Source organism: Alnus glutinosa, chromosome 3 (assembly GCF_958979055.1).
Source record: "Alnus glutinosa chromosome 3, dhAlnGlut1.1, whole genome shotgun sequence".
Lineage (NCBI taxonomy): Eukaryota > Viridiplantae > Streptophyta > Magnoliopsida > Fagales > Betulaceae > Alnus > Alnus glutinosa.
This window is the reverse complement of record NC_084888.1, coordinates 4,163,321-4,182,266: the sequence shown is the minus strand read 5'-3', so window position 1 is coordinate 4,182,266 and position 18,946 is coordinate 4,163,321. Positions and strand designations below refer to the sequence as shown.

The following is an 18,946-nucleotide window of genomic DNA, read 5'->3' as shown; positions in this document are numbered from 1 at the left end:
ATCGGACTAGATCATTCATTTGGCCCATTCTCAATAGTTTTTAGGTTTTACTTGCACTGTTATGATTGTACCAGGCTTTTGTTGGGTTGCCCCTCCCATTTTTTCTATTTTTAATTTGATGTACTCTTCTTGGCCCTTCCCCTTTCCCATTGTATTTGCTTAGAAAAAAAAAAATAAGCAGCATACATTGTATACCGTTAAATAGAAATAATGAAGACAATTTTGGTATCGTTTTAAACCAAAACCTTTTCTTCAATTTTCATGGTATCATAGTCATGTTTTAAGTTCAAACATTAATCCTATAGTTAATCACTTGAGGGATATTAAAATATTAATTACCTTCCCCAAAACTACCACTCATTTACACATGGGCCTATGAACTACTACATGTCACACTCAAATCTCTTTGAGCTACCATTTTCTTTCAAAAAAAAACCCGTAGTCAAAATCGTTAAAAGAACGTGAAATGAAGAAAATCCACCAAGTTTAGAAACTAAATTTATTCAAATACCCTTACGGTTAAAAAGTTCAAAAAATAAAATATTAATTAAAAAAAAGGGAGGGAGGGGGGGACATACCCTAGTGATGGTCGGACCACCCCAAGTGGTTCAGGGTGGCTGAACCACCCCATGTAATTTAAGGATGGTCAAGTCATTTCGTGTAATTTGAAAGTGGTTAAACTACTCCCAAACAATGCATGAGTGGTTCAATGATCACCATTGTTTTTTTTTCCTAGATTTTAGTTTTGTATTTGTTTTATTTGAGGTTATTTACATCCTTTTATGTCTAAAAAACAGATTACATATATAAATCAAGAAATGGTAGTTTAAGGACAGGAACTTGTCTTTTGTGGGAAACGAATTGGCAATTGACATTTTAGTGGCGTTTTGCCTCGTTACAAGAACACATAAATTTACATAAAATGGCCGCGAATCATGTAGCATACAGCATAATGGAATATTGTCCAAATGACTTTACTTATTGCCATTCAGCCGCCTCGACAATCGACATGTTACTCTCCTTCAGCCGTCTTACATTAGATTAGATTAGATTAGATTAGATTTAAACGCTAAGGGTCTACAGAGACATGGCGCTTTTGCCATCCACAAAAAGTACAAAACCACCGACAGAGAGGGCCTTGCCAATTAAGCTCTCTGACCAAGATTGTTGACTTGTACCAATGGAGCCAAATCCAACCTGTTTGGCCTGAACTATATACTTTGTCACTCGACACATATCATATTAGAACCTCAACTCATGAGGACTCTTCATCAACAAAGTCACACGTGGATAGTCTTTCAAATTAGCAGATGAGGATAACTGCTATATTAGTGTTACTAAGATAGAATAGAATTCAAATGTACAGATCTATTAAGTTAGTTTGATTACGTGTAGAATGTTTATCTCTATACACTTCTACTATGTTACAACTACTGTAATCTCCTTCTATAAATACAAAGCATCTCCAAAGGATTATTTGGGATTGTTTAAACAAAGATTATTGTGTTTCTATATATCACACATGCAGGCAGAGAGAGAGAGAGAAGGCGGTGAAGACAATTATCACGGCTAACATATTTTCCAAACTAGACGAAAATGATAATATGTACATAACAATCATTTACACGTACACACTGACTTTTGACTCGGCAGAGAACAATTCCTGGTATCGCCTGTAAATTCATATTAGATTGAGAGTTAGTTGAAGTCAAGTCCAAGCCTTGAAAAGGCTTGGAGTCTACTTTCACTAATATTCAATCTAATCTCGATTGTTTTCTTCACAAAAAAAACATGCACGATGTACAAGAAACAAGGAAACACATTAGCATCAGAAAACATATCTTCCAGCTTACGCAATGCTTTCACTCACTCATCTGCCTTTTCCTATGACTTTCGTGATCCTGTAGCCTGAGAAGTGCTTCTGTTGTAATCTTCACCAATCAAACCCAGAGAACAACCAAAGATACCCCAAAATCCCATCAATATCTCATCCAAAAGACCATGGAAAAATGCCAATCTCCTCTAGCCAATTTATGAGATGCCTGCGTCCATACGGAGAAAAAAAGAGAAAAAGAAAGTGAAGTTCATTGATGAGTATAAACTTATACTGCAACTGTTACTGGTCTGGTCAAAAAACAGCTGACAGTGACCAAGTCACTTTGGTTACTCAAGGCAGCACAACGCATATATTCAAAAGTAAGATGTCTAACAGCTCTGCAAAGAAATGAGTAGACTAGCTGTCTCTCCAGGTAACAAATTTCATGGGTTTCGAAAACAAGAAGAGAAAATTACCTATTGATTTGCTCACCAAACCATGTCTTGGATCGTATATGGAAGTCAACGTATGTATACCAAAAAGAAAGCTGATGAATTTGAGGTTATCATATCATATCATATCAACCAGAGCTTGTGGGCGAGGCCTTGACCTTATGATTGTCTCATCACTGTGCTTGATCCATTCTGAGAGTCTCCAAGGCTTTTGCCACTTCCATTTGAACTGTATTAGCCACTGATGATGACTTCTCTTCCACCTCCAGAGTTTCCCCGCTTGTCCTCCTACAGCTGCTAGTTTCTTCATTGACAATTGTCCAATAGGCACCATCTACAGCCACAAACATCTCTACTCAAATCAAAGAGGAGGATGAGAATCCAAAAGGCAGCATGGGGTGGGGGAATTACCTTTCGCGTCTGGTCTAGATATGTTCCTGACTCCCTAACTGATCCATTAACAATTCCAGGTGAAAATTTCAGTTGCTTTGGTGCTGGAAGCGACATTGGAGACAAGGGGCCAGTCATATCATCCGCAAAGTGTTTTATCGAAGCACGTGAATTGCCCTGTTGATTTCCATTCAGAAGTGTCAAAACAATAACCAAAACTGAAACAGTCGGTAGAGTGACAATATTTGATTGAAGAGTAAATTTCTACGAGTCTTTAGAATCTGGTCTACATAATTCAGCCCGGTTCATGATTTTTACATATGGAAAAAAGAGCATGAGGTTATAGAAGGTTAATTTTTAGTAAATTCGCCACTGTCAAAATTACTCGTACCATATATCAATTTTGTAGATTTGCATTCATGTCAGTTACAAAGTTGGGTTTCCAAATTTATTGTGCAATCTTAGAATCAGAACAATACAGAATATACATTATAATACAGGCTAAGCAGATAATCACCGAAGCTGATGAAGCCAAGCCAATTGCAGGAGTTTGTTCCCTCACGTTTTGCTCTTTTATGAGTTCTTTTCTCTGTGCTTCACTTTGTTGTAGCAAAGATACAAGCTCCTTCAGTTGCTCTTTCATTTCCTTAATCTCCACGTTCTTTTCCCACAACTGGCACCTGTTGATACATAAGTTCTATGATTAACACTACAAATATCAAATCAATCGCACCAGCAAAAGATAAGATCTCATTCTTTGAATTAATTAATTATGTCATCCCAATTTTCATTTCATCTACTTCGATGTGCATAGATATGAATGCATCACAATGCAATAACATGCATAACATCACGTGGCAGGAGGAAAACATTATATTGAGTCATGAAGAAACATCTCTTATTATTTTCTACACTACCAGAGAATGGAAGGGATAAATTGAAAGGAAATACAAACTTAAAAATGCATAAACTAATATATATATTAAAGTCATTCTCATCAATGTAAAACACAATCAGCGTTCTTTTCCTGTTTTCGTGCTGCATGTTTGCATACTTCATCTAGGAAAGATGGCAAAACTTATTATTACCACGAATTGGCTCAAGCAGGAATGGACTTGTTGGCATACAAAATTTCATTATGGCCTTTTGGTACAGAGTTTAGCCTATTATCACTATATGCTTAGGCAAGTATCAAAATGTGATTTATGCTGACTTCAAATTTTCAGATATAAAGGCCAAAATACTATAAGCTCTTTGCCAGGTTGTATAAGCACCTTGCTTCTGCAGCAGCATTAAACATGTACTGAAGCAAGTTCTTAGCATCTCCCATTGAGCGTAAGTGGTTCCAACGTCCACGACCAACTGAGGCATGCTCCCTTTCTTCTGCCTCTGAAAGCTGTGAAGCCATTGCCGTGAGTGCATTTGAAGACATGCTCAGCATGTGCTCCAGTGAAGCTATCCTTGCCATTCTTGCATTTGGTGACATGGATGGCAGTCTGATTGATTGGAAAACAAAAAAAGTAAGAAATTAACTCCATTATGGCAACCAAAGATACTGGTACATACATGCATAGTTACAACAATCATGGCAAGTGGGGGAAGAACCTTAAAAAGAAAATTTCATAGTTATATACCTGGAATATCCATTCTTCCCTCTAGGGGGACTCTGCCCATTAGAAGAAAATCGATCCACTTGTTTCATTACATCCAATTCTTCTGCCAGTGCAGCTTGTCTGAACAATAATTCTAATGAATAAGCTGATTGAATGCAATTGAGAAAGGTTGCAATATACAGCAAATGTAAAAGAAACAAAATGCTGAATACATACACTTGGCTTTGCTTTTCGTATTCAAAACGAACTTCATGCATATTCACCATGACTTCCAGCTCATGATCAAGCCACCTTTGCAAATATTTTTCATTGCCCTAGAGATGCAATTCATATTAGAAAGAACCTCTAACCAAACCATGTTAGAATCAATTGAAACCAACCTTCCAACCCTCACATATCAAATGTATGTTTGATAATGGTATATCTATAAACATGTTGCTTTGATTTGAATGGATGTTGCCATTTACATATTTCACAGGGTGTTACAGTTCATTTACCTGCCCAGTCAGTGTATGTCCATTGTATGTCACTGAAAGTCACAAAAAAGAAAGAAAGAAAGAGAGAAAAAGAAGAAGATTAGGAGGTGAAAGTATATAATGACAGAATAGTTCCAAGAAAAATATTTACCCAGGAGGTCACGTGCAGCAGGCTTACGGGCTTCCAACAATTCTTTCAGCCTTCTGGTAGCCATAGCAGCCTCTTCTGTCTTTCTTTGAAGAACCTGGGGAAAAGATTATAATGATTAGCCAGAGATTCTATAAATTCCAATAACCACATCACATGGATCAGCATGAGAAAAGCCTGAAGTGTTATCGCACACAAACTATATGCAAACAAGGAAGCTTGAATTGAGGGTTCCTCGGTTAAGAGAATGATTAATCTGAGTCTGCCTACAGGATTTCTCTTTCATCATTCTCACAACTGCCTCACTCTTCCACGACTGAACCTTCCAACTCTCCAGATTCATCTGTATGGAAGTGGTAAGTTCTGTGACATTTTGTTTTAAGAAAATGTACTCTATACTGTGCTTAAGTTAGTTTTGGCTTAAATTGCCTTCTTCTTGCTCTTCTTTCTGCAGTTTTTTTTCTTTTACTGGATCTTCCTCTTTAAACGAAGTTCCAACTCCCAAATTATAGCCCTAGTCCATCCAAATTCTTGTACTATATTTTTATTATCTAATTAAGTAAAGTTTTAGTCGTATTCTCTTGACTGTATATCTATCTTGAAGTCCACAAAGGGAGAAGGGGGTATAGTCGAGTAGTTCTTTTGTTACTGTTCTTTATCTGACTTTTGTTTTCACTCTAGACTAGATTTATGCTGATATTTACCTAAATGTTTTCCAACAGTACCAAACACAGAGAGAGAGGATGTCAGCTCCAAAGTTAGGTTGCATTAAGGTATTCCAATAGCTCCATAAAAATAGCTGGATATATAATTTTACCATTTTCTGGCGCTGATTCAGAGCTTCAAGTTTATGTCGTTCATATTCATTTCTCCTTCCCTCCTTCTTTAGCTGCTTGAGAACAAAACAGTAAATAACACAATTACACTAACAGAAGACACAGGATTCGATATCTCAAGCTTGACTAAAGTAATCAACCATCACAAAAACCATAACAAAAAATAAGGTAGTAAAAAGAGCATGACATCATGGTCCAAAATGTCAATTATGTGACAAGGTTCAATCCATGGAAATGTCAATTAGAGAAGAATAAAAAAAAGCATGAAGAGTTTGAAACAAATTCCAAGAAGCATAACAACACTCCAAAACACGAAAAAAGTTTGATAAGCTGCAATCCACAACATAAAACCATAAGAAAGCATCAAGTGCTTTTGACTGCTTCAATATTAAGATTTCTAATATCTGAAGATTTGGAAATATTAGCCTCTTTTAGAAATACATTTTGATGAAGATACAGCAATCTAGGCAAGTTTCTGATTCAATTTGTTTTCTTAAAATTTAAACATTTAGGTTTATTTAAATATACCAAAACATCTTTTGATTCTGTTTCAATTCTCTTGTTAAAATCGCCCGTCAATTCAAAGAACATCTCTACAGTTTTTTATTTTTCCCTTTTTGGTAAGCATAACATCTCTGGGCTGAAAGCACATTCTCGAATTTCACACCATATTCAATAAATAACTTTAATAAAGATGGGTTCAACTGAAAATCAAGCATTAGGTGTAAACTGAATGCACATGCAGCGTTTCACATTTCTAGTTTGTGACAAACTACATTGCTGTCAATGAAACATGATATTTCCAAGACAACACCTGTGGACTTGAAATTAAGAAAGTAACCCAATAGAGTTTCATAGAAGGTGAAGCACCTGAAGCAATTCCTTCTCGCGAGAGGCCTTCCATTGTCGAAATTGTTCTGCAACTTGTTTTATCTTTTGCTGCAACTGGACCTAGAACATGAACAGAGAACAAACAGGATGGATCCAAAAATCATGAGATATTGTAAAATTGGATGTGCGAATCTAAATTCGGTTAAGCACTAAAATAAGAACCAACCTTCTGTGCCTTGATATACTGTATTTCAGCTTGCAAGCGATTTGCTGCTTCATCACTTTTCTGTTTTTGCTTCAAAAGTTGGACCTGGCTTTCCTGTTTCTTCTTAAGATCTAAAATCTGAAGTTCATTGGAAAGTTTACACATAAATCAAGAATTCTAGTTAATGAAAACAGGAAAACACTTAGTTATGCAAGTTTTAAACATTAATTAATATTTTATGAAAACAGGATGATATTTAACCTGTGCTTCAAGTGCTTTTAATTTCTGAGCTTCAATTTCTTGCATTCTCTGCGTGTGTCCATCAGAATTAGCAGCAAGATTCTCAACTTCTGCCAATAAACGATCCCTTTCTTGCTGTATTTGTGAAATTGAACATCAGCAGTTAAAGCGAAAGCATAGTAGACACCAATAATTCAAGAAGAATCTATTTGACCTGCACAATTCTTTTCTCCTCCTCAATTTCCATGATTTTCTTCCCAAAGTGCTGTTTGAGTGCTTCAGTGTCAATTCCCCCAAGAAGTTTCATCTCAGACTGCACAAAAGCAAGTACATATTAGAGATTGATAAAGGTGTTTAAAAGTACTAACAAGCCGCCAATTTGATGTTAGGGCTTAGATCCTAGCATATGGTTAGTTGATTCATACAGAAGTTGCATGCATGCCTAACATGGCCGCTAGAGTAAAATCTACAAGGTGATAATGAGGCCAACTTACTTCTGAAAAAAAGGTATAGGTGGCTATTTCAGATAAGGTAAAAGGATTCATCCTTCATTAAAATTGCATTTCCAAGCCTTTTTGTTTTTCTCACTTGGATATCTTAATAAAAGGAGAATATAGTATTAAAAAGAGAGTGATTTCAAAACATAGGGCACCTAAATATATGATTGAGAATTATTTTAGTGGCCAAGAAGATTTTCTCCTGCAGGAGGATAGACACCCAGAGAGGCACATCGCAGAATGCATACAATATAATAATATTTTGGCTCCATATGACATTGGTTGAGGATTTCATCTCTGTCACCACTTTGGTTTTTTAATACAAACCACTACAGATGTTATAATAAAATTGTGAACATATTCCAACTTCATTAACTCAAGGAACATAAATATTAGTTATGTTGTTAAGTATTCCCTATCAATCCTATAATCTATACATATAAATGCATAAAGAACGGCAAATAAACAAACCTCTTTCTGCACCAAACGTTTGTTCAACTCGTTCAATGTTTTGTCCATAGTATCTTGTAGAAGTGCATGCTCCCACTCTTTATTTACTGCATCAAATTCCCTGGGTTTTTCACCTGTAGAAATGAGAATAAAGCGGTAAACTTTGAAGAACTGGGCTAGCAAACCAAAACTTGATATATAATTGTTAGTATTTTCTCTCTTTTTTTCCTCTTTCTTTCTTTCTTTCTTTTTTTTTTTTTTTTTTTTTTTTTTTTTTTTTAATTTTTTTAATTTTTTTTTAATAATAATGTTGGCAAATTCAGTGTCCAAAACACTTGGTTATAATTTGAAATGTCATAAACTAAGTATGGTTCCTCAGGCGGAACTCTAGGTTGAGGAGTTACTTGGAATTCCCAATGAACAACATCATCTTGACCTAGTTCTCTTCAGGTTCGGACAAGCTAAAGGATTCATATTAATTCAGAAGTCAGTATTACTCGTTCGGAAATCTCGTTTCATACAGGTCCAGACAAGATCGATGAACTAAGCAACAATGAGTGGTAGAATAGTTCGTTCGATGACTCGTTCGGAATTGGGCCCGGACAAGGCTATTCAAGACAGTTCACCAAGGAAGGCAGAAGCACTCGTTCGCAAGCTCAATTGGAAACAAGTTCGGACGAGAGAGATTCAAGATTACACATAACTGCTTTTTCTCTACCTCGTTCCATAGAAGTCCAGACAAGTTTGAAGAAATTGCAACACAAAAGTTGTCATTCGCAAATCTCATTCGATGTCAGGTCCAAAAGACTTCATCAATGACCCTAGGCAGTGTTGGTCATTCGATTGCTTGGTTGCAACAGGTCCGGACAAGAGCTCACTAAAGTTTGGCAGAACAATTCGTTCGCAAACTTGTACGCAGGAGGTCCGAACGCACCGCTCAAGAAATCTGTGAAACCCTTGAGATGTCCGGACGAGATCACTAATAGGTCAAGACACTGCCTTAAAATTTGCCATATTTGAGAAACCGGCTTTATATTTTCAAGCTAATTTTCTCAAGTCTATTTAGGGGCTTTCAAAGCATGAATTTTGTAGAGAGCATAGTGCATATTCTTTCATGTGCTAAGAGAGAAAATATGTTCTATGTGCTTACAATTGTATCTTTCTTATAGTTTCTCTTTAAACCACACAAATATTACAAAAAGACTTCAGCCACCGGAGTTTTGGGATTGCAAGAAGAAGATTGATAGAATAATTTTTCAGAGGTTCTAGAGCTACTGCGGTAGAAGCAAACGGGTTGTTTGCTTGGTACAATGGAGTGTCCGTTACAAAGATTTTGTAAGTGTAAACTTCTTGTAATTGAATTCTTCTATCCAGTGGATGAGTTTTCTGGGTTTGGTTGCCCCAGAGTGATTTTTTACCTTTGAGAAGGTTTCCACTTGGTCACCAAATTGTGTGTTGATTGATTTATTGTTTTCATTTATTTGGTGATTGTTTTATGTGGTTGCTATATTTTAAAATTTGGTATAAACTCTGTAAAACACTTATTCAGCCCTCTCTAGGTGTTGTTTGGGGTCAATTGGGATTTTTCAATAATAAGAGAAGAGACCACTCCCCAACCCCACCACAGTCAACCATTTATCGCCTCACATCCACCACACCACACACACACACACACACACGACAACCAAAAAGAAAAGGTTGAGATTAAATATATAAGAGATTTTTTCATAATAAAATTACCCCAAGTAACTTTTTAATCCGTTGGTGCAGTGCATTGAAGCGTATTCAAGCCTGTAACCAACATCATTCTTCCAAAATGATTCAAACTATACAGCAAAATGAGTGAAATACCTGTTATGGTTTCGCCCATCTCATGATAGGAATGCTAGTTAATTACTAATTAAATGGTCATCCATTGTATATCTAAGGGAGCAGTGCATTGAAGCTTATTCAAGCCTATAACCAATCTGTTACGCACCTATACTAGACGGAACAAAACCCTAGCAGTAAATCAGGGTGGCGGCTGAGATATGTATGGAATGTAAGGGAGGAGATCGTGTACTTGGGGAGCACGGTTTCAAGTTTGGAAGGACTAGGAATAAGGGATGAGATGCCCATTAGCAGCCTAAGAGTAAGCCTAAGAATAAGGGATTATATTTCCCATTTAGTAGTCGATTGGCAGCAGAATTGTAGGAGAGCAAATAAGGGAATTATACTTTCCCTAGAATAGGCTAATTCTGTATTCTTTCTATAATCAATTGTATCCTATTTATAGGGATTATTGAGGAGGAATAAGACATGCAGAAATTAACCAACAAACAACTTCTCAGTTGTAGGAGGCAGGGGTACCTCGAATACCCCATATCCCATTCCCAATTTTCATCATAGGCAACCCTAGGAAAACCAACCCGGCGGCTCTGCCCCTTTCCAAACCCCTCACTCGATCACAAACACATTCCCTAAACCAGGCCCATAACACAATCATTATCAAAATGGTTCAAACTATACAGCAAAATGAGTGGATCACCTGATATGGCTTCAACTATCTGATAATCAGATGATTCCATGCCCAGAAAGCCCCTCTTAAGTCCATCACTTTGGATGTGGCCTTCCTGAAAATTAAAACACTAAGTGATATAAATATTAATGCAACACTTTTGCTCAAGTATGTTATTAAAGGAATAGAATAAATATAATACAGCCATGTTCTACTGATACTAAGAAAAATCACTGACGTTCCACTCCATACAACTGTGGAAAGGAAAATTTACCTTTATGAGAATAAGAAAAGCAAAGAAGAAGATAAAGAATTAGAGTTTCTATTACATACTTCAGCATCTATTTCATCCTGCAGTGTGACACCACATCTGTTGTGGTATTCATGAAGTTCTTGAGAAAGGTCCCTATTGGCAGCCTCAAGCCAAGCAATCCGATCCTTAAGAACCTATACAACCGAAAAAAGAAAAACATTTTGCCACCAAGCACATTCAATTTATCACCTTAAGCATATAATGCAGCAACTACTGTGATCAAACAACAGTTCTATTCTGTATAAAGCAAGTACCTGCACTTCATCTGATGGCGCTCCTCCCCCACGTGCACAAAGCTCTGCCTGTAAGTACTTTAGCTGCTGCCTCATCTTTTGCATCTCATTGGATATCAAATCTCTATTAACCTGCAGCCAAAAAAAAAGTTTTATACTTTGCACTAGAATACATGGAACTTAAAAAGCAGATAAAGTTTCCTTATCTACATCTAGCATAAAATGAGGGGATTAGGTACAAAATATGTCATAACATAGTCATCTAACAAACTTACAACAGGCCTATTTTGAATATTGCGGGCACGATTTGCATATTTGAGAGTGTTAAGACTTTCCTCAGCATTGATATCAGCAGGACTGACGCAAGCTGGAACAAGGATCATAGATTCATAATTACAATAGATTAAAGAAACATGAAAAGATTTCCAATTTCAATTAATGGAGCAATCCAAATCAAAATCAAACACCTTCCTATTACCTCACACATGATACAACTTCTAGAAAGACAGTAAAAAAATGAAGTGAACAACAAATTCTATAAAGAAAGAAGGACAAAAAAAAAAAAGGGCAGCTCCACCTTGTTTATATATCTTCTGTTAAGAAAGAGAACGTATCACATTTGGAAAAAGGATGTTTCTAAGAAGCAGGAATTATCTGCCATAACAACGGGTTGAAAATGAATACACCATGTTAAAAAAAAAAGGAATTGACCAAAGAAAGTAATTCCTCTTTCTGTTAGGATATGACTGAAACAAATGAAAACTAAGGTGAAGAAAACTCAGTTCTATTTAATTGTTTAGCAAGGCAACTCATGAATATAGCTGTGTGCGGGCATGTTTTTGTCTGTATATGTGACATTATCTCTAATATCGTAAGTGCCCTAGAACCAAAGTTCTTGAACAATTAAACAATCTCCTAGAAGTTACCTATCATGACAGTTTTGCTGTTTCCACCAAGTGAATCCTGCCAAGATGCACAAAACAACAACAATCAGAAAACTACCAGAGAAGAAGAAAAAGATAGAAAAAAAGAAAAGAACAAGCAAACTGAAAGTCGGTCTTAATTACTCAATACAATTAAAATCCTGATGATAATAGCCATATTGTTCTTTATTTGTAAGACCAACAAATATACTTAACCGTAAATTTTGTAAATTAAGGTTACAACCAATATATTTAAAATCACAAAAATCATCATCAACTGAAGACCTTAACAAGCTATCTCAATACTCAGCAAATCTGAGCCTTGATATTAGGTAGGGAAATTTAAGGTGACAAGACCCTTAACATCACAGTATCAGGAAAGTATTTGTGAGTAATTTCTGAAAAAATGAATTCTAAGAATTTATCAAGCCCAGTGGTCATCAGGAGTGATGAATCTGTCTCTACCTAATTCTAAATAAGCTTAAGAGGTCACATCTAGCTTATGCATACATTTGTCATATTCTCCTAAGTTGGAAAAACAAATCCACGAGAAAGATGGAGGTTGATATAGACCACTAGGAATCTCAGATCATCACTTTTCCATGTCAACATCAGCATGTGGAATATTTGAGTTAACTGTAGCTATAAACAAACTCACATCTCACATATAACATATAGATCAACATAACATTAATCCACCTGCAACAGTCGAGTTAGTTTACTGTCTCGGTAAGGTACATGCACACCCTCTTTCCGCTTTTTCTCATCCCCCAGTGCACTAATGACGTTACCAAGTGCAAGAAGCCCCTTATTAATGTGTATACCTATTCACAGAAACAAAACTGAGAAATTCCATTTTATTATGAAATAAAAATAAAAAGAACAGTAGGAATGTATCAATAAGCAGTCTAACTTACCTTCTTTAAAACGCATACCATCAGAACCTGTTCTTTTAGCTCGTTCAGATCCAGCAAGATCTACCAGATGGAGCTTTGCACAAAAATACTCTTCACCCATTTCCTCATCTGAGGTGTCATTGCCAGGAAAAACTGAATGGAGTTTGTGCATCTGCTCTAATGTGATTGTGAAGATGGCATGTGACCGACTAATACAAATGTGCAAATGGAAAGCACATGCCATTAGATTATGTAGATTCAGTCATAAGTCATAACCATGAATAAGCCTCTCTAAGCATTGAAATGCATCACTTGAATCTCAATTTTGTAAAACAAAACTTCAGGAGAAAATCACAATTTAGCTACAATAATGTGATAAGCCGATGTGCACATTATATTATGTCTTTCATTTAACACTCATGTTATATCAAACAAGAATAGCACCTGAAATTTCTTTGCTAAATATACACTGAACGTGTAAACTATAATGTAAGCCAATTGCATCAATATCAATGATATCGATACGTTTAATTCGTAACAATGTCACGTCTTATACCACTATGAAAAAAATACCCTCAATCCAGCTCTTCAATGAGTTGATTACTGGAAAACTGAACATTTCAGTGTTTGCTCATTACCTGGACTGGTTGTTCATATTTGTACTCCCAGTTGCCCTGCTTAAAGATCCTTGCTCCAGGCAAGCAGCCATTTCTTGTAATGTACTAACAGCGACTTCGGTTGATCCTGCTAGTGTTATAACTCCATTTGACGTTTCACGAATTTGAATTGGCTGCCTCCCAGCAACAGAAACTCTTCCAGAATGCCCATTAGAAGTCTCCAATTTACTAATAGATACGGAATCCAGCAAGTCCCTTACTTCTTCCTTCAGAATCTTCAAATTCAAACATTCTAATTAATTTCTTAGAAAGGAAAAAGGGTAACCTAGCCATCACATCACACTTGCAAATTCATGCATTGTTTCAAGGTGGACTCATCTTCAAGAGGACCCATGTAAATTGTCATGAGAATAGCATTTCAGAAGTAATAGAACCTATTATCCCATGGGTCAGATTTATAAGTCAAGAATGCTTAAGAACTTGTCCTGTTTTAATTCTCTTGAGCCATTGAATATGATTAGAAGTAGGAAATCAGTAGCTTCAGAAAGAACTAATGTAATATAAGACACATGACCAGCGGCATATCTAGCTAATGCATAAAAATGAACCTTATAATGACTACCTCAATGAAAGAAACATGCAACTGGAATTCTGTATGATGCTTCAATATTTCAATCTTGTTGAACAGTGCATTCATAACTTGAGGAATCAGTCCTGTGTGGCAACCATCCTTGAAGCTAGTCCCCATGGTATATGTTTTCCCAGATCCTGTCTGCAGCATAAATACGTGTTAATACCCAAAAGAAAACAAGAAATAATGAGAGGTCTTGGTCTGCTTAAAGCATTTTGTTTTTTTGTTTTTTTTTTTGTTTTTTTTGGCATAGGGTAGACTATTACCTGACCATAGGCTAGCACAGTAGCATTATATCCTTGGAATAAACCATCAACAAGTGGAGCAACACATTCTTCAAACATGGAAGATGAAGGAGATCCACCGCTTCCATAGACATGATCAAATGTAAAGGAATGAGTGCCAATTTGTGCCTGCTCCAAAGTAAAAACTAAGATCACATTCTCAGCAACTTAGGCAGTAAAGAAAATGTTGCAGGAAATATCATTATAAAATATTTCGCATATTGCAAAAATAAATTTGAAACATGTTCCTCTAAAAACAGGAGGCATTAAAGCCACATTTCATAATGTGGCTAAGTACTTTACATTTTACAACCGACTCATTATATCAGCAAGTAACATGTACAAATTTCACAAACTGAAATACAGTTTATGATATGAAACATTGTGAAGATGCCCGAACTCCCAAGATGCAATATATACTTAGATGGCATATAGCTGCATATCATTACAAAATTAGCAATCGTAGGTGAAAGCTGGCTCAGATAGTAAAGACCCTTGGTGTTGTACCAAAGATCTAGTGCAACAACCCTGTCCCACATTGAGAAGACAAATAACCCACATAGAGTGTGTAGATTATAAAGGCACTCTTGAGTGCTAAGTCTCACATTGGTTCCTTAATAGATGAGACTGAATTTTATAAGTGATTATAATGAGCTTCAAATTAACTAATCATTTTGGAGTGATAGCGCAAATGGGACTAATGTTTTCCTTGAGTCGTTATAAATGATATCAAAGCAACCTAGTAACATCATGTGGTACTAAAGTACTGCATGAAGTGGCCCTAACAAAGATGTCAAGGATTGAAGGAGAGGAAGGAGAAGAGATTGTAACACCTCAGTTCCAAATTAGCAAGATGAATAACCACATAGAGTTGGCAGATTATAAAAGCACTCATGGGTGTTAAGTCCCACATTAATTCTTTACTAAGTTAAACTGGACTTTATAAGTGATTTTAAGAAGCTCCAAACTAACTAATTATTTTGGAGTGATGCTGCAAATATGGCTACGCTTTTCTTGGGTCATTACACCCAAGTTCCAACCCCACAACCACTAAGGAGGAAGGGGTTAGGGGATGGGAGAAGATTGATTCTGTTAGCACTTACCCTCTTGTCTAAACATAAATGATGATAAACAAAATAAATATTAACCAAAAATGAACCTTGGATCAACGCCTCAACAACCTACGGTTTACCAAATAAAATTGCCTTATACAAAGCAGGATGATGATAAACAAAATAAATATTTTTGCAGCAGACCTCAATTTCTCAAACTGTGGTTTGTTTTAGTTGAGCAGCAACGACCGGATTCTGGGATTCAGCACATGCAACTGACCCCAAAACAGGCACAGATACTTCAAAAGGAGTACTTACAAATGGGCAGAAAGTGCACAAAATAATAGATTAGATGCCAAATATTTTAGCTCATATCCAGCTTCTATGTGCCCATTTGAGCAAATTAAGTTGAGGAGTGCTACACATCCCAAATTTTTTTCCCAAAATTTGGTTCCCAAATGATGTGTCACAATCTCATGTGATTTATCATTTTGGGATATGTGTCATCATCTCATGGGATGATGACACATCATTTGGGAACCACTTTTTGGGATAAAAAGTTGGGAACTAGAGCATTTCCCAATTAAGTTTTGTCAAAGAAACAAATGTACACATATAGAATGAAGGAACCGGGTTATACTTGTTCTTAAACAATAATAGCAACAAAGGACAAAGTAGGATTCCTTATTGCTCTCACCCAAAAACCAATAGAGACAATGCGTAAATATAAAAGGAGAAACATCAAACCAAAACACCTAGCATTCAACAAATTCTGCACGAAACAACAGAAAAGCTGATACCTTTAAAGCATAAAATAACACCCAAAAAAAAAAAAAAAAACATATGCTAATATGTAGAAACAAAGCAGCTCCAAGTTCATTAACCCCAGTTCCTCGGAAAAGAAATAACAAACCAATAGAAATTAAACCAACACAAATTACTAAACGCCCTTAATTAACCGAAAATACAAGTCGAAAACACCTAGACTTCAATAGATACTGCACGAAATGACAGAAAAGGTGTCAGCTTTTAGCTTAAAGAAACAATCTCATATACTAAGATTGTAGAAACAGAGCATGCACCGAGTTCAATAACCCCTTGTTCCTTTCAAGCGGCGAAAAATGCATAGTTACCTGAGGCTTCCCGGGTGTAACAGTAACGCATTCTTTACAACCGTGAAGGCGTTCATCAGCGATAAGAGGGCGTATATGAACCGCAACCTTGACAGAACAATTCTCAGAAGCTTCCATATGAAATATGTTGCCCTTCGAACAAGACCAGATTAAACAAAAAACAGATACCCAAGAAACAAAAAGATAGATAGACAGGTGGCCACGTATATTATGTACCAAATGCTGATTCTGTTAGGAATTTGATCTTGTTATTGTTTGGTCAGTAGGTAGGGTTGTGGATTTCAACTCCTAACACACACAGAGTGAGAGAGAGATGGAAGACCCAACTGCAAAGCACTATAACAAATTAACAACTACTACTCTGCTTTTATTTCATATTTTTCGCTTGTTCTACAATCTTCACTCTCTGGTTTCTCACACACTCAAAGGGCGCCTTCTCTGACTGTCTCTGTCTCTGTCTCTCTCCTCTGTTTTTGGTATAACTAGTAGTATTTGTTTATTGTGGTTGTGGCAATTGTCAAGCTCCAGTATTCCACCTCCAACACCTGTTTCTTTTTCTGGAAAATACATGAAGTCGTTGTCCTACCGCAATCGTATCCAACCATCACTTCTGTCCTGATATAACCTTTTTGAGAGAGAAAAACGTCCACAGAATATATACAAAAGACGTTAAAATAACACATTAAAAATAAATTTAAATTATTAAGTCTAGGTTTAATAATGACGATATTATTCATCCAAAATAATATAATAATGATATTATTCATTCATTACTATTATCATTAGTCATTTTAAAAACTCCAACTAATTATGTGAATCTTCAATATAACTTGAATAAATATTTTTAAAGTCAATTGTTTGTGTATAATGATTCCTTCTTTCAGTTTATATATATGACTGAAATTTTGATGACTTGATAATCTTTTTATAGTTTCTAACATATATAAATGTGTTCGTTTCCAAAAAATAAAAAAATAAAAAAATTGTTCGTATAATCCGCAAAAAATAAACAGAATATATTTCGAAGAACCTTGTCAGGGAAAATAGGTGGACTTTATTTTATAACATTTTTTTTTGTCATTTTTAAAACAAATTTATTAATAAATAATTCAAGACACAAAATACTCAAAATTATTTTGATTTTTATGTCACATCAAAATATTTATAAAAAAACAAAAAACACATTCTAGATTGAAAAACATTAGCAACAAAGTAGAGATTTATTTAGCTGCCAAGCTCCTTCACAATATGTTAAAGTTCCTATCAGTCTAAAATTTTGTGATAAAAAATGATTTAACATCTAAAAGTCTTGAGTTCGAATCTTGACTCCGTCATTTACTTACTCATATCCAATTTTAATTAAATATTTTACATATTGGGTCCCGCTTATTATGTCTAGTTTTTAATTTTCAGAAAAAAAAAAAAAAAAAAAAAAAAAAAAAAAAAAAAACAGGGGTCCAAGTTTGGAGATAATATAAAGCCTAGATGGCAGTTTGGACTCAAAGGTTGGGACCGAAAGCGATGGCCACAACCACAAAAAAACTTGTTTTAAGCATTGAGCAGCTTTCGGGCCCTCATTCACATGCCTCCTGGTCTACTTCTCATACTCTAATAAGCAATGATCCCAAAAGTCTCCGTTAGACCCATGAACTCCATTTTCTAGAGACAATTTTCCGTTTTCTTTTTGCAATTATCTTCTAATCTCTGTTAAGTCATACTTACCACACAAAAAAAGTCTCTATTAATTCACGAGGGTTATCCAATATTCCGACTTATGCTTGACAAGTTCTTTATTAAAAGAGTGTTCTTAGGAGTATTTTAATTAAGTTTTCTTGTAAACTGAAGTAACAATTCCTAATTAATGAAATGATTAGACGATAACTCTAATTTGTCAACTTAATTAGTTAGTAACTATATCTTAAGTGTCTACATGGTTTAAGTACAATATTAACCGATTATAAAGGTGAGTTTAAGCATTTTCCAACATTAAATTGTGGAGGAACATTGGTTTTTGTTTTATTCATTTATTGAAACATTTAATATATATATATATATATATATATATATTCATTTGTTTATATATATAGTGTGCTGATAAAAATAGCAACTAATTTTCCCCTTTCTTTTTGTGTATTGGCAATTTGGCGTGCCCATAAAATAATGGTAGAAAACTACTTGTGTCTTCATATTAACACATTGCTTGAATTTGTTTACGGTAAAACCCAAGTCAAGCAAACTGTTCTCTGTAAGATGTAGCTTTCGATATACCTTGTCCAGAAAAAATGGAGAAATTAAGAAAATTAAAGACAAAATACAAAGATCAAACCTCAAGTTTCCTAGCTTGTCGGTACCTAACTCTCAATTCATTGGATTCTCCCCACTCCAACCATTAGGCAACCCCCACTTGAATGAT

The 18,946-nt window shown here is 35.5% G+C and overlaps 1 protein-coding gene across 2 annotated transcripts; it reads right to left on the bottom strand.

Annotated features, from left to right (window-relative positions):
• Positions 1–1,551: 1,551 nt before the first annotated feature.
• On the bottom strand, positions 1,552–17,068 carry LOC133863490 (kinesin-like protein KIN-4A). Of its 2 annotated transcripts, XM_062299443.1 has the most exons (27): positions 16,534–17,068; positions 14,331–14,477; positions 14,056–14,205; positions 13,455–13,708; positions 12,838–13,025; positions 12,620–12,744; positions 11,924–11,960; positions 11,273–11,364; positions 11,019–11,129; positions 10,785–10,898; positions 10,482–10,566; positions 7,976–8,088; positions 7,222–7,320; positions 7,029–7,142; positions 6,789–6,905; positions 6,602–6,682; positions 5,713–5,784; positions 4,899–4,992; positions 4,769–4,800; positions 4,488–4,585; positions 4,293–4,391; positions 3,933–4,154; positions 3,176–3,338; positions 2,680–2,835; positions 2,293–2,602; positions 1,871–2,042; positions 1,552–1,673 (listed from the first exon to the last, which is right to left on the bottom strand). In XM_062299443.1, the coding sequence occupies exons 1-25, from the start codon at positions 16,648–16,650 to the stop codon at positions 2,387–2,389; spliced, it is 3,096 nt and encodes a 1,031-aa protein (XP_062155427.1). In that variant the 5' UTR covers positions 16,651–17,068; the 3' UTR covers positions 1,552–1,673; positions 1,871–2,042; positions 2,293–2,386. The 2 variants fall into 2 exon arrangements, with proteins under 2 accessions (XP_062155427.1, XP_062155426.1); XM_062299442.1 differs by having other exon boundaries at positions 1,552–2,042.
• Between the last annotated feature and the right edge of the window lie 1,878 nt (positions 17,069–18,946).